General features: G+C 41.4%; 2 protein-coding genes across 2 annotated transcripts; both read left to right on the top strand.

The window, feature by feature from the left end:
- The first annotated feature begins 1,775 nt into the window (after nucleotides 1-1,775).
- Nucleotides 1,776-7,459, top strand: LOC133124258 (putative zinc finger and SCAN domain-containing protein 5D). The gene is made up of 2 exons (XM_061235289.1): nucleotides 1,776-2,904; nucleotides 3,134-7,459. Exons 1-2 carry the CDS (start codon nucleotides 2,250-2,252, stop codon nucleotides 3,880-3,882), a joined length of 1,404 nt encoding a protein of 467 aa, XP_061091273.1. The 5' UTR covers nucleotides 1,776-2,249; the 3' UTR covers nucleotides 3,883-7,459.
- Nucleotides 7,460-8,475: 1,016 nt separating this feature from the next.
- On the top strand, nucleotides 8,476-21,706 carry LOC133125215 (solute carrier family 12 member 9-like). The gene is made up of 14 exons (XM_061236971.1): nucleotides 8,476-8,948; nucleotides 10,976-11,188; nucleotides 11,952-12,086; nucleotides 12,736-12,873; nucleotides 13,190-13,495; nucleotides 13,788-13,895; nucleotides 14,042-14,153; nucleotides 14,434-14,591; nucleotides 14,692-14,774; nucleotides 16,280-16,404; nucleotides 16,727-16,919; nucleotides 17,214-17,388; nucleotides 17,719-17,865; nucleotides 18,091-21,706. The coding sequence occupies exons 2-14, from the start codon at nucleotides 10,978-10,980 to the stop codon at nucleotides 18,978-18,980; spliced, it is 2,781 nt and encodes a 926-aa protein (XP_061092955.1). The 5' UTR covers nucleotides 8,476-8,948; nucleotides 10,976-10,977; the 3' UTR covers nucleotides 18,981-21,706.
- The last annotated feature ends 3,370 nt before the right edge of the window (nucleotides 21,707-25,076 follow it).

The raw sequence follows: 25,076 nt of genomic DNA, 5'->3' as shown, positions 1-25,076 counted from the left end.
GCATATTTTGGCCTTCTGCCCTTTTGGCCTTCGTAAAGTGGAAAACTTGTAATCGGTTCAGCAGTTTACAACAATATCCACCAGGGGGAACTATTACAATATTGAACAATGCGCACCTTTCTAAAAAAATGTTCTTGTCTTGTGATTTGGCATTTAACCCACATCGTCGATCAAGACTGATGAACTAAGGTAACTTGAATCAAAGAAACACGGAAACGGCTGCATGCATCCCCTTTCGAGACAAAGCTTTTAAATTTGGAACATACCGTTCATCATAAATAAATAAATAAATAAATAACAATATATTATTATTATTATTATTATTATTATTATTATTATTATTATTATTATTATTATTATCCTGCCATAATACTTTATTAGCAAAACGCATCCCAGAAAAACTGACCTAAAAAGGATATCCAGTCCACAATCATGTACAATAATGTTCTATTTGAGTACTAATGAGTACGTTTTACAAGCAAAAAAGTACAAATGAATGATGTGTTGCTGGCCAGGGATAGTATTCTATGTACGTGTAGGGTACCACCACAGTGACAGGCATTTGTACCTTTATATGCACCTTTCAGTATCTCTTGTACATGTACTGTACTTACAGTTTCCAAGGACATGTGACACAAGTTTCACTTCTGCTAGATCATGATGACATGCAACTTCTGCTCGGAAAAGAGGGAGATAAAACAGAAGCTGGGAGTACAACTGCTTAAATATTATTTAACGATGGAATATATTTGGAAGTACATGGTTAGGAAAGGTAAACTTTAAAAGTACATGATAGTACATGACCACTGTGCGACAACAATGTATGGTTGATTGTTATGATAATAAAGCCAGTTCAGGAGAACAATGGGTGTGTGACGCTTGTGTGGAAATAGTGCAGAACAAAACAAAATGAAATGCCTCTTACAGTACACCCAGAAATGTGAACAAACAAGCCAGAGACAAAAATGTGTTGGCACAGCCTACTTTTCAGTTTTAGCTCATGATATAGTCATTTCTAAAACTCAACATGCTTCTAGGCTTCCATGGTAAATTCAGCACTGCATGCACAAAACTATCTATACACCTGCGCACCTGTTGTCAGCTAGCAACCTAATACACATTAGAAGAACATGCTTTTTATTTGCAAAATAAGCATGGACAGTGGCTACACATTGTCAGGAAGTCATTCATTCATCTTTTGTAATGCCAGAAAAATCATGATCCTCTCTATAGTTATCACACTTATAAAAGCAAATTATTTTTATCACTAGGAAGATGGAATCTATGGTCTATAGAATATGTAGAAATACAGTAGCTTTAAAATACAAAACAAAACATTGTTTAAATATATTTTTACTTCAGTCATAGTTCCACAGTTGTGTTTATTTTAGAATTAGCATATGCGTTACATTTACGTGCTTCGTTGCACGTCGCTCTGGATAAGAGCGTCTGCTAAACGCCTTGTAATGTAATGTAATGTAGAATAACATTTTCCCGTGCTAATGGAATAATTATAATATAGTATTACATAGACCTCATGAAATACAATTTCCGCATATGAGCGTCTGTTGTGTATTGATTTTATTGAAGATGACCTATGTTCTGTCAATCCAAATAGTACATGCTTGCAGAAAAAAATAAAGTTAATGCAATGCCAATACATTCAAGGCCCCAGCATCCTTGATTGTAGGCCTACTCTTCCCCCTCCCTTGATTGTACTCCTACTAAACCACAAACAAGCTGTCATTGCGTCATTATTGAGCGACGAACGCAGTGGCAAGTGGTCGGCGAAATGTTAGAGATGTCTCGGGTTGTCTTTGCATGATTTAAGTTCGTTCGAATCGAAATTTACTGAAATCTGAAAAAAAGATAATGAAAGGTTGTATATACAACGTTGTATTGTCCATCGAGTGTACTTGCAATGTTGTTTTGAAACGCATAACGTTAATACCAAGCAAGACTACCAATTGAATGAATGGACAACAACTAGCTAAGCTAACGTTAGCTAATAGCAAAAGGAGACGCTAAACGTTACAACTTACGTAAATTACAATTTCACGAACAAGGTTATTGGAGCATATAAAGTTAGCTGCCTAACAGATGTTGCTGGCTACATATCCTACGTTTTGGTACAGCTAGTGGCGAAGAGTGGGAGGTATAAAAAGACCGATTTGCTCCGATACAGTGCTGTTCTGCATTTGGCTAACGACGCAAGTTTAGCTATTCTGTTTTTAGAACTAGAGAGAAATATGGATACCAGTATCTGTTTTCTCAAATACGAGCTGGCCGCCACCATTGAACAAGCAGTGAGGTGCGCCGTAGAGACAGTCTTGAGGGAAACGTCTAGAGTGGTGGACAGAAAACTGGCCGCAGCTCACACTGCAGCTGCCGAATCTCACCGAGAGAACAAGACTTTGAGAGAGAGACTTGAGATGAAGGAGAGTGAACTGAAGGCTGTGCGATACTACATGACTGCGGCCGAGAAGAACATCAAACAGTGCTTACTTCTCGATCAAAACCAAACACTTTCTCACACAATAAACCCACGAACGGAAGATCCTGTCTTTCTGTTACCCCCTGCCTCCCCTGATGTACTGCCAGTCACGCTCAGCACCGGAGGCTCCTCTCGTAGGTCAGTCAAATCTTTTCGAAGCTCTGCACGGGCTCAGCTGTCCAAGTCTTTCCCCAGTGTTGGCCTCTGTTTACCGACAGTCCAGACAGATTGGGTCAGAAGTAGTTTCAATCGGAGGAGGATACGATCATCCTTAAATCAATCCTTGCTGCCAAACCAACGTCAAACTACCCATGCCACAACCGAGTTGCGCACAGAACCTGAGCTGTTGCGGACAATGGAGGACACCGAGAATCAGTTCTACATCACAGCAGAAGGCGCTTCAGAGAAAGGTATTTATATAATCTAATATAAATGTATTATTGTGTCAGGTTTTGAAAGTAAGAATAGCCCAGCACATTTCAAGTCAGTATTTATTAATTAATTGATTGATTTGGTGCTCTACATTGAGAGACTATTCTTGTAAAGTCATAACACGTAAATGGCTATCATACACAGTATATTTATCTTGTATGAAAACCCATGATAAAAGTATGTATTTCCTTAATATGCTATATACAGAATACACTGGGATAGTAGAAGGAGAGGAAGGTGCTGGGATGTATCAGCAGGAGGAGCAGGAGGCAGTAGCTATTCGTGAGGAGGAGGAGACGGACATGACTCAGTTTGAGTTTGAGATGGGGTCCCCACCAGCAGGCCATGTGAATGAGCTGGGTGTGATCCGTGTCCTAGAGGATGGGGAAGATGTGAAAGAGGGGGCCATCAAAATCGAGGAGGATTCAGACCCTGCTCTGGAACCTGTATCTGAATCACCACCTACAGTCCAGCAGCATACCTCCCCCCCTGCTGCTGGTACCAACAGCACAAGCCTCAACGCTGTCTTCCCACAATCCTCGGGGGAGAACCAGGACCTGGTGCCAGGGCAGATGGAGCTTCAGCAGCCCCAGAGCCCTGACAAGGTCCACCGCTGCAATGTGTGCGGCCGCGGATTCCGCCGCTTCTACAGTCTGAAGACCCACCAGCGCATACACACAGGGGAGCGGCCGTACCCTTGCATGTTCTGCGAGAAGCGCTTCCGCCACCTCGATAGCCTCCAGAAGCACCAACGCATCCACACGGGAGAGAGACCCTACCGCTGTGCCCAGTGTGACTGCTGCTTCCGTGAGCTTGGACATCTGAAGAAGCACCGGCTCACTCACTCCCCTGCTCCCACTGGGGCCCTCCCCCCACTCCAAACTCTCCCCACAACCAGTGCATACACCTGGCCCCACCTCGCCTCACAGTCCCTCGACACCACTGAAAACATGTAGGGGGGTTGTGTATGAATAATATATCAATGGCTTGTTGTTCCATTGCCTTCAAACATATACCTTAATTCTGTTGAATAATTTATCATCTTCTGGTATTGTCCCTTTATGTGTCCCGAAACATGACAACTGAAAAAGTTAATTATTTTGGATGATAGTTGGTAAAATGATTGGCTCTGGGACACACCTGAAATTGTGCAGTTATCTAAAAAAATGTTCTCATTTGACTTAAGTCATTTTGTTTAAACAGGCCTTTACGCAGGCCACTTGGTGGAGGCCAAATGTGATGGCGATGCACTCGGCTGACTTCAACTTCTATTCCTCCATTTTTGCAGATATATATAGGTCGACTTAAAATGCTCAATCATACATTTCATCCATTCCTGTTACTATATACACCCTGCAGTTTTACCAGAGCAATTGATTGAGCATGCAATAAGACAATTCAACAACACCACTTCATTGCATCCAGCTCTAAAAATGTATCTGGTCTTTTCTCTGGTACACATTTCATATATCGACAGAACACAGCACCTGGAACATTTTAAAGATCAACTGGTCATATTTTTAAAGAATACAGTTTTTTTTTATTTTATATAGCAAGACTAACCAAGGGAGAGTTTACACAAAATAATACCGAAGTGAATGCTCTCCTGGTATTCCACAACAGGGCCAGAATAGTATATCTACACACTGCTTTTAAGTACAGTGCATCCGGAAAGTATTAACAGCGCTTCACTTTTCCCACATTTTGTTATGTTACAGCCTTATTCCAAAATGGAATAAATTCATTTTTTTCCTCAAAATTCTACACACAACACCCCATAATGACAACATGAAAGAAGTTTTTTTTATATTTAATTTTTGCAAATTTATTAAAAATAAAAAACTAAGAAATCACATGTACATAAGTATTCACAGCCTTTTGAAGCTCAAAATTGAGCTCAAGTGCATCCTGTTTCCACTGATCAACCTTGAGATATTTCTACAGCTTAATTGGAGTCCACCTGTGGTAAATTCAGTTGATTGGACATGATTTGGAAAGGCACACACCTGTCTATATAAGGTCCCACAGTTGACAGCACAAACCAAGCATGAAGTCGAAGGAATTGTCTGTAGACCTCCGAGACAGGATTGTCTCGAGGCACAAATCTGGGGAAGGGTACAGAAAAATTTCTGCTGCTTTGAAGGTCCCAATGAGCACAGTGGCCTCCATCATCCGTAAATGGAAGAAGTTTGGAACCACCAGGACACTTCCTAGAGCTGGCCGCCCGTTTAAACTGAGCAATCGGGGGAGAAGGGCCTTAGTCAGGGAGGTGACCAAGAACCCGATGGTCACTCTGTCAGAGCTCCAGCATTCCTCTGTGAAGAGAGGAAAACATTCCAGAAGGACAACCATCTCTGCAGCAATCCACCAATCAGGCCTGTTTGGTAGAGTGGCCGGACGGAAGCCACTCCTTAGTAAAAGGCACCTGAAGGACTCTCAGACCATGAGAAACAAAATTCTCTGGTCTGATGAGACAAAGATTGAACTCTTGCGTGAATGCCAAGCGTCACGTTTGGAGGAAACCAGGCACCGCTGATCACCTGGCCAATACCATCCCTACAGTGAAGCATGGTGGTGGCAGCATCATGCTGTGGGGATGTTTTTCAGCGGCAGGAACTGGGAGACTAGTCAGGATTGAGGGAAAGATGAATGCAGCAATGTACAGACATCCTGGATGAAAACCTGCTCCAGAGCGCTCGACCTAAGACTGGGGCGACGGTTCATCTTTCAGCAGGACAACGACCCTAAGCACACAGCCAAGATGTCAAAGGAGTGGCTTCAGGACTGCTCTGTGAATGTCCTTGAGTGGCCCAGCCAGAGCCCAGACTTGAATCCTCAGATTGAACATCTCTGGAGAGATCTGAAAATGGCTGTGCACCGACGCTCCCCATCCAACCTGATGGAGCTTGAGAGGTGCTGCAAAGAGGAATGGGCGAAACTGCCCAAAGATAGGTGTGCCAAGCTTGTGGCATCATATTCAAAAAGACTTGAGGCTGTAATTGCTGCCAAAGGTGCATCAACAAAGTATTGAGCAAAGGCTGTGAATACTTATGTACATGTGATTTCTTATTTTTTTTATTTTTAATAAATTTGCAAAAATTTCAAATTATTTCATGTTGTCATTATGGGGTGTTGTGTGTAGAATTTTGAGGAAAAAAATGAATTTATTCCATTTTGGAATAAGGCTGTAACATAACAAAATGTGGGAAAAGTGAAGCGCTGTGAATACTTTCCGGATGCACTGTATAATCATGTGGAACCTTGCTTGGCATGTCCTCAGTGCCAAACAATTTGATTGCTTCCATTAACCTTCAAACCGGTTCAGCCAGAGGTCACTGGCCACCTGATTACAGTAGTAGTAGTGTTAGATCACAGGCAGAACCTTGCTCTTGAAGCAGAATCAGACGTTTTAGTTTCTTTGAATCACTGTAGATGTCATGCTTGCCAGTTCTGACCAACCTAGTGATAGGATAATGTTACTTGCAATTCTTGTGTAGAAGCCTTGGGTGACACACGTCATATTACCACATTTTAAGGCATACTATGCAGGATTTTCAGCTTTGAAAAACTATGATGCAAGCTGTCTTTGCGCACATTTTCCAAATCTGTGCTCCTCTCTCTGAATTTCTAATTCTAAAATCTGTTTGTAGCTACAGTGCTGTCCACAAGCATTTGGACAGTGAGATGATTTTTGTAGTTTTGGCTCTACTACAGTAGATTTGGAATTAAATAATGAATATGAAGTTAAAGTGGAGACTGTCCACTCTATACCAGGTGATCTGTGTATGAATTACACCCCTTTTAATACATAGTCCCCCTGTTTTAGGGATCTAAAAGTAATTGGACAACTGGCTGCTCAAATTTTTCTTGGCCAGCTGTGTGTCGTTTCATTATTAGTTCATGTACAAGGATGTAAAATCAAGGATGTAAAATAAAATATTAAATTTGAGGTGAGTGGGCTGGGTTGGGGATGGAGGAGACATGAGCTCAGTACCACAACAAGGCTTGAGTAGTATGCCTTTAAATTAATTGGTAAGATACTGCTTGTACATGATACAAGTGTACCCCAAGTAAATTGCCAGGGCCCAAGCAATCTATGTATAGTTCCATTCAGAACAGGGAGGCAATAACAAAAAAATCATTGAAACAAAAAACCTTTACAGTCAGTGGAGTTAGGAGAATCTTTTGTGCAGAAGAGGGACTAGGGCTGCTCGTCCCCTTCTTTATTTCGGCATCATAGTGGTGTGTTGAATACTGCAGTACATAGTATATTGACAAATATAGAATATTCAATTTTGTCCAAGTGCCTCATCTAAGGCCATCTGTGAAGAACATCATTCCTCATTTGTGTGGCGTTTGAGGACAGTTCATAAAACAGGGTAGGCACACTCACTGCAGTGAGCAAAGATAAGAGGAAGGAGAACAGTGTGCTTTTATCTCTGTGACTTTGTCTCTTCTGTGGGATATCATTAATTGTTTTGATGGGAAACCCATGGCTTGTGTTTGAAAAATAAAGTAGAGATTGTGCATTAAGTGATTTTGTTTTAATTATGCTGCAAAAACAACATTGGTCATTGAAAGGGTAGAGTAAGTGTTAACCAAAGTGTGGCAAAGGAAACCTGTCTACGTGGTTTTCATTTTTGAGCCATACAGCCAAATATTCTTACGTGCATCCTTTGCGCCTCCTATAGGTCACGTCCAGAAATGGATCATCACACAAATTAAAATGTTTCAAGGTTAGTCAATCAACATGAAAGCAAACAAGGTCCATTTCCATATGTTCTGTATTGAAACATCACTGAGCACATGGTCATCAAAGTAATTATTGTGATGCAACAACAGTGAACATATGGACAGACATTGTGAAGCTAATGACAATGTTAAGCTATTGTTTACACCTAGCTCAGTTACAGTTGCTGGACTGTGTGACATCACCAAAAAAAGAAGAATATTGAAATATATAGAAATATTGCTTACAATCATAACTAATTACAATCATAACTAATGCCCTCTGGTTTCATGTGACACAAGGAATTTAAATGGAATAATAGTAGCACATCCAGTTTATTCGTAAGGAAATGTAAAGGGTCAGAGGAAGAATGGGAATAAATGATAATGGGTCATAAATAAACTACATCAAATTGCTTACTTTGCAGACACTCATTGAAACGTAAGTGCTGTGCAACATATATTAATAAAATGGCTACTAATTTATATACTACAGTATTGTGATAATTCTAGAAAGAGTTTGCGAGGATGACAAAAAAAGATTCACGGGCAGCAAGAGATTTCAAAACTGACCTGGCTGTCATCATTCTTGAGAATTTGTAGACTTCGATTCCGTTAACTACGGAATGCCTTCGAAAAAACTTAGATTAGTTAGCTAAAACGTGTCTGTTTTAGGTGTAGTCTACATCTTTGTTGACACAGCCGTATGACCTTAAATAGCCTAACGCCTTCCAGTCCCGTATTTTCAACTCGCCATGCATTGTCAGTTCGATCTACCCCCTCATCCCCTCCCTTCGTTCTCCCCCTTTTGCTACATCGTCACAATGAACGACTGTCCCATGACTTGTCAAACTGAAAGAGTGGATCTGACACCGTGGATACAAAGAAAACTGCGTTTTTAAATTGCCATAAATTCCTTCCTACAAAATGGCTGAAAAATATAACCGTTTTCAGACTAAATCGGAAACATTTTAGCAAGCCAATAAGCGGACGCAAAGGGAACAAGTTGCTTCTCGGGTTTTGCTACTAGATAAACGCGAAAATAACTGGCAGATGATGTTTTGTCATTTATGATGCCAAGTCGTCCCTATCTCCCGAAACGCTTGTGGCGGTGTTAGTCATCCAGACATAGTTTACACTATCAACCCAGGTTAATTATATTTCTAAAATAAAGAGGAGTTGGCTCTTTAGTCCTTGGGCGAGCCATTTAGCCTACCGACGGAAGTAGCTAACCTGCTAACAGGCTAGCTAGAATTCGAAAAGATCTTCGCTCTCAACATTCCAAATCTGGCAGGTAAGTTCTAAATACTGCAGCTAATCGCGTTCACGCGTACGAGCCTCAGTAAGGACGACTTATAGACTAACTGGTGTTTCTCGATTAATTTCACTTTGCATTTAAAATGTAAACAAACAGGTGCAGCGAAGAATATGATGGAGGCAGAAATCATAGTGCCTTTTTAAAGTAAAACGATAAATATTCGTTGCTGGGCTACAAATAGCTTCGCCTGTGTATTGTGTGCTATTAATAGGCCTATAATTAGGAATGTTATAAGAGCTGACTTTTGCTGTGAATCGCATCATCTCTCCGATGAACCTTGGAAGAACTCCCGTGTTATCTGTGTTTTCAGCAGTTTCACTTCCGCAATTACAACAAATATTAGCTCATAAGCTACCTTTTCAAATCAAAACATAGATATAATCTTTCGGTAGGCCTATATACAGTCCCCACCAAATGTATTGGAACAGCAAGGTCAATTCCTTTGTTTTTGCTATACACTGAAGACAATTGAGTTTGAGGTCAAAAGATGTACATGAGCTGACAAATCCGAATTTCAGCTTTTATTTCCAGGTATTTTTACCTAGATGTGTTAAAGAACTTAGAACATATCACAGTTTGTATCAGACCACCCAATTTTTAGGTGAGCAAAAGTACTAGAGCATGTGACTGACAGGTGTTTCTTGTTGCTCAGATATGTCCTGTTAGATTGATTGGTTAAACAATACATTGTTCTGAATATCTATTCTTGGTTTTAGCCTTTGGTTTTGCCTGTGAAGACTGCATTTGTGTTATAAAATATAAACCAACATGAACAAAGAAAAGCATGGAAGAACATTGGAGAAAAGCAAGCCATTTTGAAGCTTAGAAAAGATAATAAATTGATCAGAGCCATTGCACAAGCATTGGGCATAGCTTGTACTACAACTTGTAATGTCCTGAAAAAGAAAGAAACCGCTGGCGTACTGAGCAGCAGACATCAAACAGCTCGACCAAGGAAAACAACCGCAGTTGATGACAGAAACATTGTGAGAGCGCTGAAGAAAAACCCCAAAACGTCAGTCAGTGATATCACAAACAATCTCCACAGAACAGGGGCGAAGGTATCTCATCAACCGTTCAAAGAAGACTTAGAGAGCAGCAATATAGAGGCTATAACACAAGGTGCAAATCACTCATCAGTAGTAAGAATCAGAAGGCGAGATCACAGTTTGTAAAGAAGTACAGAGATGAGCAACAAAAGTTCTGGAACAAAATTTTATTGACTGATGAGACCAAGATTAACTTGTACCAAAGTGACGTCACGGCCAACGCAGTTATTGCTTGCAGTTATTTCAAGCAAGGGATATGCTACCAAATATTAAGCGTTATTTACTTTCATTTACCTCAATACTATCTGTTCCAATACATTTGCTCACCTAAAAATCGGATGTACTGATACCAAAGGTGCTATGTTCTAAGTAGTTTAACACATCTAGGTGTAAATACCAGGAAATAAAAGATTGTAATAAAAGATAAAATTCTGAACTGTTGTCTCATGTTCATCTTTTTATCTCAGCCCCAAATGTATTCAGTGTATTACAAAAGCAAAGGAATTTGCCTTGCTGTTCCAATACTTTTGGAGGGGACTGTATGTGATAATGTTGACAGCCTATGATGTATAATTCATAGAGTAATGAAAATGATGAATAAGCGACAAATAGTAAATAATTCATATAGCTACCCACCACTTTGCTTTCTAATTATTGTATAGGCTAATTTAGGTGGTGTCTTTTGCTGAAATCTGACTGACTGGTTTTACACAATAAGGACTTTAATTGCTTTCCGCCAATTGTTTATGAAAAGACTAATTTGTGGGGGGGTCTCTGTGTCAGAAGCCTTCCCCGATGTCGATTCATCCAGATTACCATATATTTTTCTTTTACCAACAATATGGGAAAGATGATTGATTGATCAATTGATTTAATTTACTTAACAATCCTCATAAAATACAAATAAAAGCTTCAATTGCAAACATGTCCTCTGTATTGGTGCCTGTCTTGCAGGAATGTCAAATGAGCACTCCCCCCTCCTCACTTATGGGCTGTTCAGTGTGGTGGGAGACCCCTCTGGGTCAGGGTCTGCATCAGGGCAACAAGACGTGGGCACTGTCAGTCCTGGCAACCCCACTTCCTCACCCCGTAGCCTCAACACGTTCTTTGGCGTGATTGTGCCCACTGTGCTCTCGATGTTCAGCATTGTGCTCTTCCTCAGGACAGGTGAGTGTGAATGCAGCATGCATGGAAGGAAAATACTTAGTCTCATAACAACAAGCAATCAAACGCCAGGCTTTATCTTTGAAATACTAAATAAAGTGTTGTGAGTTACACTTTGTAGTTTGTACTGTAGTTATGGTTGTAGTTTGGTGATGGTATGTATGATAACCATGGTTTACCCTGTTAGTGCTGGGGCTTTCAAACTTTGTGTTAAGGTTCTCCCACAATTTTTCCATTTAAGATTATTAACACCACATTGATTCTACTTGTAGAATTGTCTTTATAAACTTTGTAGTCAATAAGGCGTTTAGGTAACAAGGTGTAACAAGGTGTCCACACATTCGGCAATTTGGACCCAACTAATTACACTCCTTGTCAGTCCATAATGTACTAATTTAACAACATGTAAAATTTCTAAAGATGTCACATGCCATATGACACATTACACATAACGAACATTGTAGATTACAAGTCCTGGGATGTTAATAATTATTTATCATGGAATTAATATTTTTTTAATGAGCCATCCGTCCATGGACATTTTGTGTGTCTATCAAAGATCGATAAATAGCTCATTACAATCCATGAGTGAAAATTGTGAAATTGAAAAAACCACGGCGTGCCCAGGGGTCCCATAGGACTGAATTTGAAAACCCTTGATTTTGTACTGTACATAACGTACAATGCTAATGATAGCTATGATGTTAAAGTGTGTGATACGGCTGTAATACTAAATGAGAAAATGATGATGATGGCATCTCTGCAGGATTTGTGGTAGGTCACGCGGGACTGTTCCAGTCCCTCATCATGTTGGGTGTGGCCTATGTCATCATTTCCCTGACAGTTCTCTCCATCTGCGCCATTTCCACCAATGGAGCTGTCCAGGGGGGCGGAGCTTACTGTATCCTTTTGAATCCTTTGTTTTGCTGACTACCAAGATAATGACTCACCATTTCTGCTGGGTCATACAGGGAGTGCAAAAAGCCACTCAACTTCCCTCAAGGACATGTCTAAAGCATGTTGTTTCTCAGGCAGTCTTTGTGTCACCCAGAAAGCATCTTCCACGAGTAAGCTCTCAGCTAACAGCTGTTTCACAATGCTGATACATGAGAATATTTATAATAAACCATTAGGCATTATTACAAAAATATGCATTTCATTTTCAAAATAATTTTAACTGGTACATTACATAGCTATACATAAAATTGCTGCTCTTGTGTCTTAGTTCACAAAAATAATGGGACAGACACTTGCTCATTTGCAGTTCCTGTGTTGGTATACAGTGCTTGGATGATACACACTGAGTTGCCCACATAAACAAGATTACTGAATTTATGCCATACTTAGGTGCAACTAATTGTGTTCATAGACTGATGAATACATGCTTGAATTTCTTGAAAATTAATCTTAAAATATTATATGACTCAATGACATTTCTTACTTGCGTAAATTACGAAGTTACTAAAGTCCTTGGGAACCTGCCCTCAATGAGGTTCCAATAGAATGTGTGAACTAAAGATATGATGACCCTTGACTTCATGAAATTCCAGTCATGATAAGCCGATCTTTGGGGCCAGAGTTTGGAGGCAGCATAGGACTCATGTTCTATTTGGCCAATGTGTGCGCTTGTGGGGTGTACATTTTGGGTCTGGTCGAAGCCATACTTGACATTTTTGGACAAGACCCAGGTCTGATTGCAGCAACATTTTCATAACCAAGCATTTTTCAAATTTCTGCAAAAAGTTTTGCTTTGCACAACTATATATTGTGGGGAGCTAGGGTGAATACATTTATTATGGGATTGAAAAAATACTTGTTTGATAATTTACCATGCTGCTGTACTATATGCCATACTAGCTCCCTCATACACTGGCAAACATTAATGTAGTTCTTTCAGTAAATTCTGTTGCTGTTTTTGTCCTACATTTTCTTTTTTCTAAATCTGTTGTTCTAATCCTGTTGTTCTCAATTCCTGTATCCTGTCACATCTCCATGCATTCCCAGCCTCATCTGTGTCCGAGGGGGTGCGGGTGTTGCCCCAGGGGTACTGGTATGGAGTCCTGTATTCTTCTGTCGTGCTGCTGGTCTGTTTGCTGGTCTGCCTGGTGGGGGCCCAAATATACTCCCGGGCCTCCTTTCTCATCTTGTTGGTGGTGACAGTCTCCCTACTATCAATCTACATCAGCCCCCTTGCCCTGGGGCCCCGTGACTTCACCATCAGCCACCAGGGTGACATCGCCAACAGCACCTGTGTCTACAACACCAGCTATACGGGCTTCAACCGCACCACTCTGAGGAACAACCTGGGCTGTGAGTGACAGGAGCAGGATTCCTGTGTGTATTTAGAGGGAAGAACACAGTGGAGGAGGAGGATGAGAACTGCATGTGGCAGAGGCAAACGGAAAATGGAGGAATTATAATCGATGAGGTGATGATTAAGGAGAAGATGGGAGGTTAGGGTGAGAGGCAGACAATGGAGAGAACCTACCAGGAAATTGGGAGTATGTTTATTAATAGGTGGTGTTGCTTGGGAGCTAACACATTACTGAAATAAAGGTTTTCTCTGTCTATACAACACCCACCCCTCATCCATTCTCCACAGCGGGATACTCCCTGGATTACAGTACCAACACTGTTATGACATTCGCTACTGTGTTTGCTGTCATGTTCAACGGTTGCACTGGGATCATGGCTGGGGCCAACATGTCTGGTGAGGATCTTGCTGTTATTATCATTTCTGTGGGTGCATAATATCTATTGAGTTTCTATGAGCATTGTTTTTACTGTGTTATGACAATTATTAGAAGTGTGGCAGTATTTCCTGCTCATCTTTGCTCCCTTCCACTCTCTCTGTAGGAGAACTGAAGAATCCCAGTGTTTCAATTCCCAAGGGAACCATAATGGCTGTGGTTTATACATTTTTTGTCTACCTATTCCTCTTCCTCCTTGTGAGCTCCACATGTGAAAGGTTTGCTTACATATTTACATAGCTTCTGGATGCAGGAAGTTCAAATTGCTAAACCAGTATATTTCAAAATATGGCAAATGTCACTGTCGGAAATAGCATAACTGAAATTTTGTGACTGATTTCAATTGTGGAAGAATTTTAATATAAAGTTGAAGATATAAGACCAGTGGTTTGCAACAAGCAAACTATTGAAATAACTGTTTGGACTTCCATGTTTGCCTGTTGTTTTTTAAAATCTTATTATCAAATGCAAGCAGTATCCATCTTTCTCTCTTGATAGGGTTTTGTTGATCCAAGACTATGGGTTCTTCCGGCGTATTAATGTGTGGCCACCCTTTGTCATCATTGGTGTGTACTGCACCTCCCTGTCAGCTGCTATGAGCTCCCTGATTGGGGCATCTCGAATCCTGCACGCCCTCTCCCTGGACCAGCTCTTCGGTGAGGGAAAATGACTAGCACCGGAACAGGGAGAGCGAGAGCATAAAAACATCATAATCTTTCTGCTGATGTTCTTTGACTTATTTTTGTATTCTGGTAGGGCTGCCTCTTGCTCCAGCCACCATCACATCCAGTTCAGGAAACCCATGGGTGTCTGTGCTGTACACCTGGGCTCTAGTGCAGGTGAGCTGGGTGATGAAGTTGGGAGGGTTGTGGTTTGCTGCTCATTGGGATGGCAATATTTGCATTTTTTTAATAAGTCCGCAGATCAGTGCAGATTTTGCCATTTGCTTATATTGAAACACCTCTTAAATTCTTCAAGCTCATGGCTCAGTAGCCTAGAATGCCACTTCAGTCAGACAACGCAGGATTTTAATTTGCTGTTACTTCAGGATCATTACATGCCTGAAGGTAATCTGTTGCAATAGTACCTTTTTCACATGACCACTCTGTTCACTGAATAATTACATTAGGGTTCTCAAACTCCACTTATCCAAGTCCACAGGTTGAAGACGGTGTGTACTGTTTGACGGTGTGTGTCAGCTCTTCACTGCTTCATTTGTGTTTGTGATTTGTGAGTTCACAAGATCTTGCTCTGACCTGTAGAATGGCTACTGGTAAACTCACAATAACCTGCAGTGCAGTGCAAATTTCCTGGACTGGAGTTTGATGTACCCGGGTTATCAGGAATTGCGGTCATTCACAGCAGTTACAAGTTCATTCAATTAAATTCAATCTTATTTGTATAGCACTTTTTACAAAGGGCCTTTGTCGCAAAGCAGCTTTACAGAATTAGAAACCGGGCTCCAAGAGTACGCCTAGGGCAACAGTGGGAAGGAAAAACTCCCTGGAAACAGGAAGAAACCTTGAGCAGAACCTGACTAAGTAGGGGAACCCATCTGCCGCTGGTTGACACCGGTTTGTAGAGACAATGGTTTTAAACAGAAAACCAGATTAAATAAAAGTACATAAATGTCCAATAACTTGAAGCACAGATGAGGTTGAGGGATGGCAGGAACACCAATGGGTGGCACTGTCAGGCAAGGGGACAGCCTTGGTGCTACAGCTGAATCAGCAGTGGCAGGAGGGAGTTGTACGGCTGTTCTTGGGCTGGAGCTCCGGGCCAGGAGGGGGTGCACAGGAAAGTTGGGCTAGCGCTCCGGGCAGGTGCCCAGAGCGGGGAGAAGAGTTCAACTGTTGAGTGTGTTTGTGTGGGAATTTCTGTCTCTGTGTTTTATACATTTTACACATTGGTCCTAATATAATATATTAAAAGTGATTAACCATCTAATAAACTCTGTTTATTTCTAAATTAATCAGATTTTATGCCCACCTTATAGACAAGAGTTTTTTGTATTATCTGTAGCAGAAACCCAGTAATGCTGGATTCCTCAGTGCTGACAAGAAGAATGAAGAAAATATTTTTTCCATTCCCCACAAAGAATGACTTGACAAATGAATGAGATAAATTGTTTTGGTCTATTTTTGTTGCTCAGTTTGTCCCAGTGTAATTGTACAGAGATGAATTTGAATTCGTCAAATATGTCTAAGCACAAACGGTCTCCTTATTTATCGACAAATTGAAAAATGGAATTAACTACTTTTCTTACTGCTTGGTGTTATATAGACACACGCAGGAATACAGAGGTGGCTGCACAGTGGTTAGTTCTGGTTTCTTCTTTTTGCAGTGTGTGGTGTTTGCTGGGCAGCTCAACTCCATCACCAGTCTGGTCACTGTGTTCTATCTTCTGGCCTATGCTGCAGTTGATCTGGCCTGCCTAGCCCTTGAGTGGGCTTCTGCTCCAAACTTCAGGTACTTATTTCATCGTATGTTCCCGTTTTGTCTGCCTTGCCTCTTCCTGAATTTGGGGCGGGTGACATTTGACTATGGTTGCCCTGCTTGTCGGCCATTATGTCTGTATTCTTGTCTGATGCAAAAATTTCCACCTATAACCTTTTCTTAGGTTCAGTTTCCCATTGTCACTTGACATTTCTGCTTGGCATCTCTCCTTTTTGTTCTCGACTATGCTTCATGAGTGTAAGCCCTGCTGTATGATGAGAAGGCGCTTCTCTTCTCTTACTTTCCCTCTGTCTTTCTCTTCCCTGCCATTCCTCTCGCCCATCTCCTTTTCCAGGCCTACTTTCCAGTTCTTCTCGTGGCACTCCTGCCTGCTGGGCATCATGGGCTGTGTTGTAATGATGTTCGTGATCAACCCGGTCTACTCCTCTGCCAGCATCGCTCTCCTCCTACTGCTTCTGCTCTTTATCCACTATAGAGCCCCAACCAGCAGCTGGGGCTACATCAGCCAGGCACTCATTTTCCACCAGGTATACATACATGTGCACAGATAGCTGTACAGAACACATATACAGTACATGCACCAACTTACAGTTATACACACCCAAACACAGGGCTAGCTCTACAGAAACACCTGCACTCAATCTCCAATTAGCAGTTGGGAACCCGTCAACCACCTGGGCACTTGTAATCCAGTTATACAGACAAGTTATTTCAAATATCTTTGTGATGCCTTTTTTTCTGTAGCATTAAGTACTGAATTTAAAGATCAGTTAAGTTGAGTTGCTGCTTTTCCCCCCTCTCTCCTTTTCTCTTCTTCCCAGGTGCGAAAGTACCTGCTGATGCTGGATGTGCGGAAGGAGCATGTGAAGTTCTGGAGGCCACAGGTGTTGCTGATGGTGTCCAACCCCCGCTCCTCCTGCCAGCTCATCACCTTCGTCAACCAGCTGAAGAAAGGCGGATTGTTTGTGCTGGGACATGTGCAGCTGGGGGACCTGGGTAAGGAAGGAGGCCAGGGCGTGACCTGTCAGGGGGCAGAGAGCAGGGGAATGAAGTGGGAGGTCAGGGGCAGTGGTGTGCCTTTCTGGAATGCTGAATAATCATAGCCATACAAATAACAATAATGCATTTATTGATGTTTGGTTTGCTGGGAAATATGAGAGCACCTAGCTTGTTATCTAGGCACATTCTCCAGTGTTGTAATGTCTTCTTGTAGTTCATAAGGTTGTTTTGTATTTGTTTTCTTGTATTTCATGGTACAGTAATAAACGGTGCTTTATGGTTGTAATCTTCTATGACAGTGTTTCTCTGTCTCTCTTTCACTCCCAGACACCTTACCATCAGATCCTATCCAGCCACAATATAACTTCTGGCTGAGTCTGGTGGACAAACTGGGAGTGAAGGCCTTTGTGGACCTGACGCTATCATCTTCTGTCAGACAGGGCACACAGCACCTTCTCAGAATCACTGGCCTAGGTGAGGCTGTTCTACTTTTCATTATGCTTTACTTGATGCCAGTTCCAGTTTGTGCGATAGTCACTGACATGGTAATGTTCTCTTCGTCGTCTTCTTGTCGGTGTGCTAAGACACTAAGCCCCCTGGAGTGAGGATTTAACTAACAGTGCAGACCACACACTGTCTAGTTTTCCCCTTTCCTCTTTGTGTAAAATCCATGTTCTTGCTCTTTTACTTGTCCCATAGGAGGCATGAAGCCCAACACCCTGGTCTTAGGTTTCTATGACAACTGCGTCCCTGAAGACTACTTCCTGCAGGACCCAGCCTTCTGTGAGGAAGTTGGTGGGCGTGACAGTGGTGGGGGGGACAATTTTGGTGTGGACTTGCCGTCCTTACAAGCCCACTTTCCCCCGGTCCGTAACATGGAGTCCCCCCGCTGGCTCTCTCCTGATGAGTATGTTGGCATGATCTCCGATGCCATCAAGATGGGCAAGAATGTGTGCCTGGGCCGCTACTTTTTCCAGCTGGAGGGCGAAATGAGCAGCGCATCCCAGACCGGGGAAGAAAGGACCATCGACGTGTGGCCCCTGAACCTGCTGCGACCGGAGAACAGTGGCTATGTAGACGTGTGTAGCCTCTTCCTCCTGCAGATGGCGTGCGTGCTGAACATGGCCAACAGGTGGCGTAACGCCAGGCTCCGGATCTTTCTGTGTGTGGAAGCCGAGTCTGGCGACCAGGGCTGGATGGCGAAGGAGGAAACCTTGCGCGACCTGCTGGGGAAGCTGCGCATCCGGGCCTCCATTAAGATCGTGGCGTGGGACGGTGTGGTGAAACTCTACACGGGGGGCAAGGAGCGGCGGGCTGCCACCCCAGGGGGCGGCGATGTTGGGGAGGGAGACTTAGGTGGATGGGCCAGGTCACCTCCCGGCGTCTCTGAAGATTTCCTGGCTGCTGTGAATAGCCTGGTGATGGAGCACAGTGCCCTGGCAGCAGTCCGATTCCTGTACTTGCCACGGCCCCCTGCAGGCTCCAGCCAATCACAGCGATACCTGGCTCAGCTAGAGGCGATAACGCGCGAGCTGGGCCCCACCCTCCTGATCCACGGCCTCAGCCCTGTCACATGCACTGAGCTCTGAGAGCTTGTGTACGTGCGTGAGCATGTCTGATTGTCTGTCCTTTTCTTTTTGGTTAGCCTTTGTCCCGACAAATAATTTTATTTGTGCCTTTCTCTGTATGGCTTACGTCTCTTAATCTGTTTGGGTATGTGTGTGTGTGTTTTTTCTTTTGACTGTTTTGTGTGCTGGCCTGTTTTTTGTGACTAAGCTTTTCTTTCTGGCTTCTTGTGTTTTTTCATTTTTATCTTCTAGTTCATCCAATATTGTCTGTGTACCTGGCTCATTTATTCACCTTTGTCACAGTTCATCCAATCCAATGGCAATGTTTGCGAAGAGCTAGTTAGAATAAAATGGTTGTCTTGGGTTTTGATAAAGTAATATATAGTAAGAATTGGTTGCATTATTGTACAGTATTTCACAGTAAGAACTGGTTTGTATGTACTGCTGCAAATAATGAGGGAAAGAGTAATTAGGGAGATCTAGCACAAAACCAACATGGGGGTTCTTGCGGTTTTGCCTTTTTTTGTATTAGTGACAAAATATAGCATAAGCATAATTACTTGAAGACATTTTAAAAAAAAAAAATGCTTTTGCAGTTGTGCCTATATTTCCCCCAGATACCAAGCTTGTCTTAATCTAGTGTACCCTTCAGTGTCAGTCCTGAACAACCATCCTTGTATTTTTCAGGTTCACCTGGCAGATACAGTGAGACTTTCCAAATGGAGCAAATTGAATCAGGTTTATTGAAATGCCCAAGTGTGTTTGTGCATATTTATATGTATAACAAAGGTTATGCACATGTACTGTATATGTGAGTGACCTTGAAATTGAAAGATAAGGACAAGTCTCTGAGAGAATGAATGCCAATATATATTTTGTCTTAAATGGGAATATAGCTCCTGTCATCATGGTCAATTTGTTTAACCTTAAAAAGAGTTAAACTACAAGGCAAGCTATGACACGCTCCAGGTGTACTATTGCTTGCCAAGTTTCCTTAAAGGGTGAACATGGCAGGCATATTTTGTCAAAGGAAAAAGAGGCAGGTAGGCTGGAGTGTAGAATTTGGAACTCCCAGAGGCGTGTTACCACTTCTTGCAAATGGTAACACTCCCATAGAACATTGTTCAGCCTGTTGGTACATAGCTCCAAATTCTTTATAAAATTTTGTCATATTTTATATTAAACAAGCATATTCATGTTAGTTAAATTGATAAATGTATGTGGCAGAAATTCATCTACCCGGTAGGATAATACTTTCTGTTAGATTTGGATGGCAGTTCTGTTTCCACTTGCATTTGCTAAGGAAATATTGACCATTGCCAATATGCCTTGTATTGGCCATTTATTTTGGCCATTTCTGATGTATTAAAAAAACATTCCTTCCTCTGTAGATTTAATTGATGTTTAACAATGATTTGTAACTACTGTTCTTTCACTAATATTTTTAACACTTCCAAGATGTAATTCAGCACAATTTTCTGAATGATGCTACAAATTGATCGCAAATGGGACAAATGATGTGAGACAATCTATGAAGTGTATTTATTTTGAAAGATATTTGTATGTCAGATAAAAATGTAAATCTTTTTTTATTTATTTTGTGTGTTCCCACAATATAAAAGTAAGCAATGTAAAGGTGTAAACTGTTATAACATAGCTATCTTGTAGTCTTATCTTTTCTAAATATTTCATGTGCATATTTATCAACCTTGATCAAAATTTCTGTTTCTATCCTATATTAACATGTCCAATATCTGGCTTCAGTATTCATGCATATAGTAGATTCACATGATTTCCAATGAAGAGCAAACAAGTAAACAAATGAAAATAGTTATTTATTCATTATAAGTGCATGATAAGACAAGTAAACAATTTAAAAATAGCATTCTCAAAAATGCATTCAAATTTGTTTGTCTCCTTCCTCCAATGTGAAACGAATGGCTCTTTCTACCTTTACCTTGTTTGCATCCCTGTAATATTTGTTACTTATTTATCTTTATTGACCTTTTTTCACCTTACAACTTACAAATGTCCTAATACTGTACTATTGAAAATACCGTGCAACCTTTATTCTAATCATACAACTAATATTTACCATAGAAACTTTATGTAAGGGAAACAATGACCTAAGAGTTTGTAGAAGTTAATATTTTGTATGGTGCCGCTGAGCTATTTCAACCCTCCGCTTGTTATAATAAGTACTTTCCAGGTTGTTGAGAGTCACCATGGTCTCCAGACTGTTTCAGACGTGCAGGAATTCGCAGGATGTACTTTACTGTCCAGAACAGTGTTTACAAGTACCAGCCGCTTGCTGGTCCCTGGAACCACAGGGGGGTCCTGACACGGATTTAGCAGAAAAGAAAAAGCCGAATTCGCAACTGGAAGTGTTACATGCTGTCCACTGACTACGGACTGCAAATGTGAATCCGTCACTGAAGAACATGCACTGGAAAACCCAGGAAAACGTTCAAAAGAGAACCGGTGGACGGGAGTTTCTGGTAGATGGTTTGGCAGGGCCGCGCCGCTGGTCAAAGCTGTGGCGCGATCAGAGAGCCGGCGAAGTAAAGACCCCATCAGCGAATCGTTTATCCCGTCTCTCGTGCTGAGAAAGCGGCTCACCTCTCGGGCGCAGTCGCTGTACCCAGCGTAAAACCTATTCATCGCTACTTCTGCAAAACTACCTGTAGGACAAAGAACAATATTGTATTAAACCACCAAATGATATAAAACAAAAGTATGCAACTTGATTTTTTTTGTCTGAATGTTGTTTATGTTCTAATTAGCCAGTGCACAAGATACAGATACTAGGCATTTACACTCACCGATCACTTTATTGGATATTTATCAGACTTATTTAGACTTCTACTGCTATAGCCTATTCACTTAAAGTCATGATGCGTTGTGTGTTCAGAGATGCTCTTCTGCATACCACTGTTGTAATATGTGGTTATTTGGCCATTATCCTCTGACGTCTCTCATTAACAAGGTGTTTCTGTCTGCAGAACTGCTGCTCACTGGATTTATTCATTTGTTTTTTGCACCATTCTTTACAAACTCTAGAGACTAGTATGCATGAAAATCCCTGGAGATTCGCAGTTTCTGAGGTACTCAAACCACTCTGTCTGCAACCAACACTCATTCCACGGCCAGTCATTCCCCATTCTGATGGTTGATGTGAACATTAACTGAAGCTCCTGACCCGTATCTACATGATTGTATGCATTGCACTGCAGCCAGTGGCTTATAATAGCACGAATAAGTAGGTGTAATAAAGTAAAAATGTTCCTAATAAAGTGCATGGTGAGTGTCTATTTTCGGAGACTTTGTGCGCAATCAAGTGTGCAGGGCAATTAAAATGTGAGCTAATGCTTGCCATTTCAGAGTAGGCTAGTAAGCTAATGTGAGCGGTTCAAAATTCGTATTTATGTATGAACACCTGCGTGTTTGTCACTCACCCAATCCATGACTCTGCGTGAGTGCTTTCAGATGTCGAACTGTCAATTCGAGGATATCCGCTTTTTCCATCTTCGAGCGGCGGCAGGACTGTGAACCAAACCATTAGCAATAAGTCTCTTCAAATTAATTTAAATGAACATTGCATGATCATGTGTCCAGAAGAAAGGAACGAAACCCATTTAACGCTTTCACATTTCATAGTTAAATGTCAATTGGCTCATTAGTGCAATAGCCTATACGTTTCTGTATACTATATATATGTAGGCTATCCAAATAAAATATAGGCTACCTACATGACAGACAATGATAAACCTACGTGTAAAATCGTATACGTGAAGAAATCCATCGGGCATGCTATGTCTAACCTACTGACAAGAATTACCTGAGCTATATGCGACTGTAGGAGCAAACTTCTGAGTTCTCCAAGGCACCCATTGATGCGTGCTCTCCGTCGCCGCTCCATCAGAGGCTTTGACACCTGCACACAGAGGCAATTTAGTGAAACTAGTCTAATGAAGCTATGTGTGTGTACACACAGCCACACACAAAACGCACAGAGATGATGTGAACTTTTATACGTACGGCCTACCTGTCGATGTGTCTTTTCGGTCGGGCGCGTCTTCAGGGTCCCAGAATGTTTCATGTTATTCAGCTGGCCGAGAACGTTGTCAAAGTGTATTGGCCAACAGGAATTCACAGTTATTTTGGCTAAACTAGCCTATTAAACAGTTTCGCTCAGCCAAATAATTAATGATAATTTCTATACCTTAGGCTATATAGGCTAATAAGTAGTCTAATTATGATTGAATGAATAGGTAATTTAATAAGTTGCCTTCAAGAGTGGTTCTTCGTCCTGCTGCTTTTGGCAAACATGCTTTCTCCTCCTAACAGGCTATATGAGCAGCTATGTCCTAACGATAATTACAAAATATGCTTTTCAATTGCATTTCAAAGACTGTTCTAAAATAAATCTTACAAATAACCTCAAGTGATTAACTCTAATGTTTCCAGCATATGCTTGCCGTTAAAATTACAGTTCTGAAAAAAAAAGAAGTTATCTTAAACTTTTAAACCTTTCCTTTAAAATGCACTAAAATCATCTGGAAGATCTTGCCCTACCCTTGTGTGGAAAAGCAGGGAGGGAAAAGCTGAGGTCGGGTCATTTATATGGGCTGGATGTACTTGGGGCAACGGATGGGCGGGGTTGGGTGTAAGTGCAACACAATGCAGTCACACGGGGGTTAAAAGAAGCAGAAAAGGAGAGAAAGAAATAATAACAAAGTGTTGTTGTAAGTAGTAGTGTAAGGGTTTCGCCAATTGGTCTGTGGGTGGTAGTCTGGTGGACCTATAATGTGCAGTTAGTGGGGTTGTGTAGGAAGAAGGGGGGGTATGTTAGTGGTGGTGGGGGTTGGGGGCGAGTGCTGTTTAATTCATAAGTTTGAAGTGTCACTTAACCCCCGGCCCCCCCTTGCCCCATTCATGGATTAGGGATCTTGCCAAAAGACTGGCGAGCTGTCACTCACTGCTGATTGACACATGAAGGAGGAAAGGGACAGAAGTTTGTTTTTAGTTCAACTTCTAAGTCTGTGTTACTCTTCTCTTGAACTGCCCTTCACAAAGATGCACATAGGTTATGAAGGACCTTTTCCCTTGTGATATAAATCATAAAGGAAATTTTTCCTTGTGATATACATGAACATTTTCTTGCTTCTAGTTTGAGTCAGTATTGCTGGATATATCACATCTTGTGTTGTAGAGCCAAATTGAAAACAAAGTATTTAAAAAAAAACTTTGTTTTCATTCAATATATATATATTCAATATATATGGTGACTAACATTGAGATGATATTATATATATATTATGTCAATAACGCACATTTTTGCACGTTTGCACAGTTTAAGCCTCATCTGCCTTAAACTGTATCGACAGTTTGGATTGTCCGTAGGTCACAAAGGTTGATACTTCAGAGGCACTTAACTTTGGCCAGAGAGGAAAACAGGGGAAGAACAAGAGACCACAGGGTGCCAATTAGTGAGCCCTAAAGACATGTCAAACACAGTCAATGCCAACAGCGCTCCCCCCCCCACACACACATGACCTGTCCCCTTATCACTGTCCATGTCTTCACTCCTCTTTTCCAGTTATTTCCCTTCCTGCCATGACTTCCCTTTTCAGACCTTTCACTTTCGTTTTGTCTCTCCTCCCACCCTCATTTCCTTTCTGTCCATCTACAGTCCGGTGTTTGTTCGCTTGTCCATCACAACTGATAAATCATTCAGTCAGTGATGGAAAGGACAGGTAAGTAGCAGGGGGTAAAAGAGAGACAATCTGTCTTCCTGTCTCTTATTTCTCTTCTTCTGTCTTTCCACAGAGATAAAATAGGTGTCAAGGGAATGGAAATAATAGTTAAATAGAAAAAATAGAGAATAAAGTTACAGTCCAATAGACAGTAGGCCATGATCAACTCAATCAACACAATTCAACACAAAACATTTATTGTGCTGTGTCTTTGAAACTTTATCATACTTTTCAGGGAGGTTGAGATTATTCTGAATTTCCTTTTCTTTCTTGCAATAAAAATATTTTCCAGAGTACTGCAGACATTCTAGTTAGATTCAAATTTAACTTCTGAGCTAACATTACGACAAGAATGTTCCGA

This window comes from Conger conger, chromosome 3, assembly GCF_963514075.1.
Source record: "Conger conger chromosome 3, fConCon1.1, whole genome shotgun sequence".
Lineage (NCBI taxonomy): Eukaryota > Metazoa > Chordata > Actinopteri > Anguilliformes > Congridae > Conger > Conger conger.
Note: the sequence above shows the minus strand (reverse complement) of the source record. Positions and strands in the feature narration are given on the sequence as shown.

Excerpts from the sequence above, each read along its gene's own strand:
- LOC133124258 (XM_061235289.1), top strand. The coding sequence starts at position 2,250 with ATGGATACCAGTATCTGTTTTCTCAAATACGAGCTGGCCGCCACCATT. Across the intron at positions 2,905-3,133 it reads AGAAGGCGCTTCAGAGAAAG|AATACACTGGGATAGTAGAA; the intron begins GTATTTATATAA and ends TGCTATATACAG.
- LOC133125215 (XM_061236971.1), top strand. The coding sequence starts at position 10,978 with ATGTCAAATGAGCACTCCCCCCTCCTCACTTATGGGCTGTTCAGTGTG. Across the intron at positions 14,154-14,433 it reads GTGAGCTCCACATGTGAAAG|GGTTTTGTTGATCCAAGACT; the intron begins GTTTGCTTACAT and ends CTCTCTTGATAG. Across the intron at positions 16,405-16,726 it reads GCTTCTGCTCCAAACTTCAG|GCCTACTTTCCAGTTCTTCT; the intron begins GTACTTATTTCA and ends CTCCTTTTCCAG.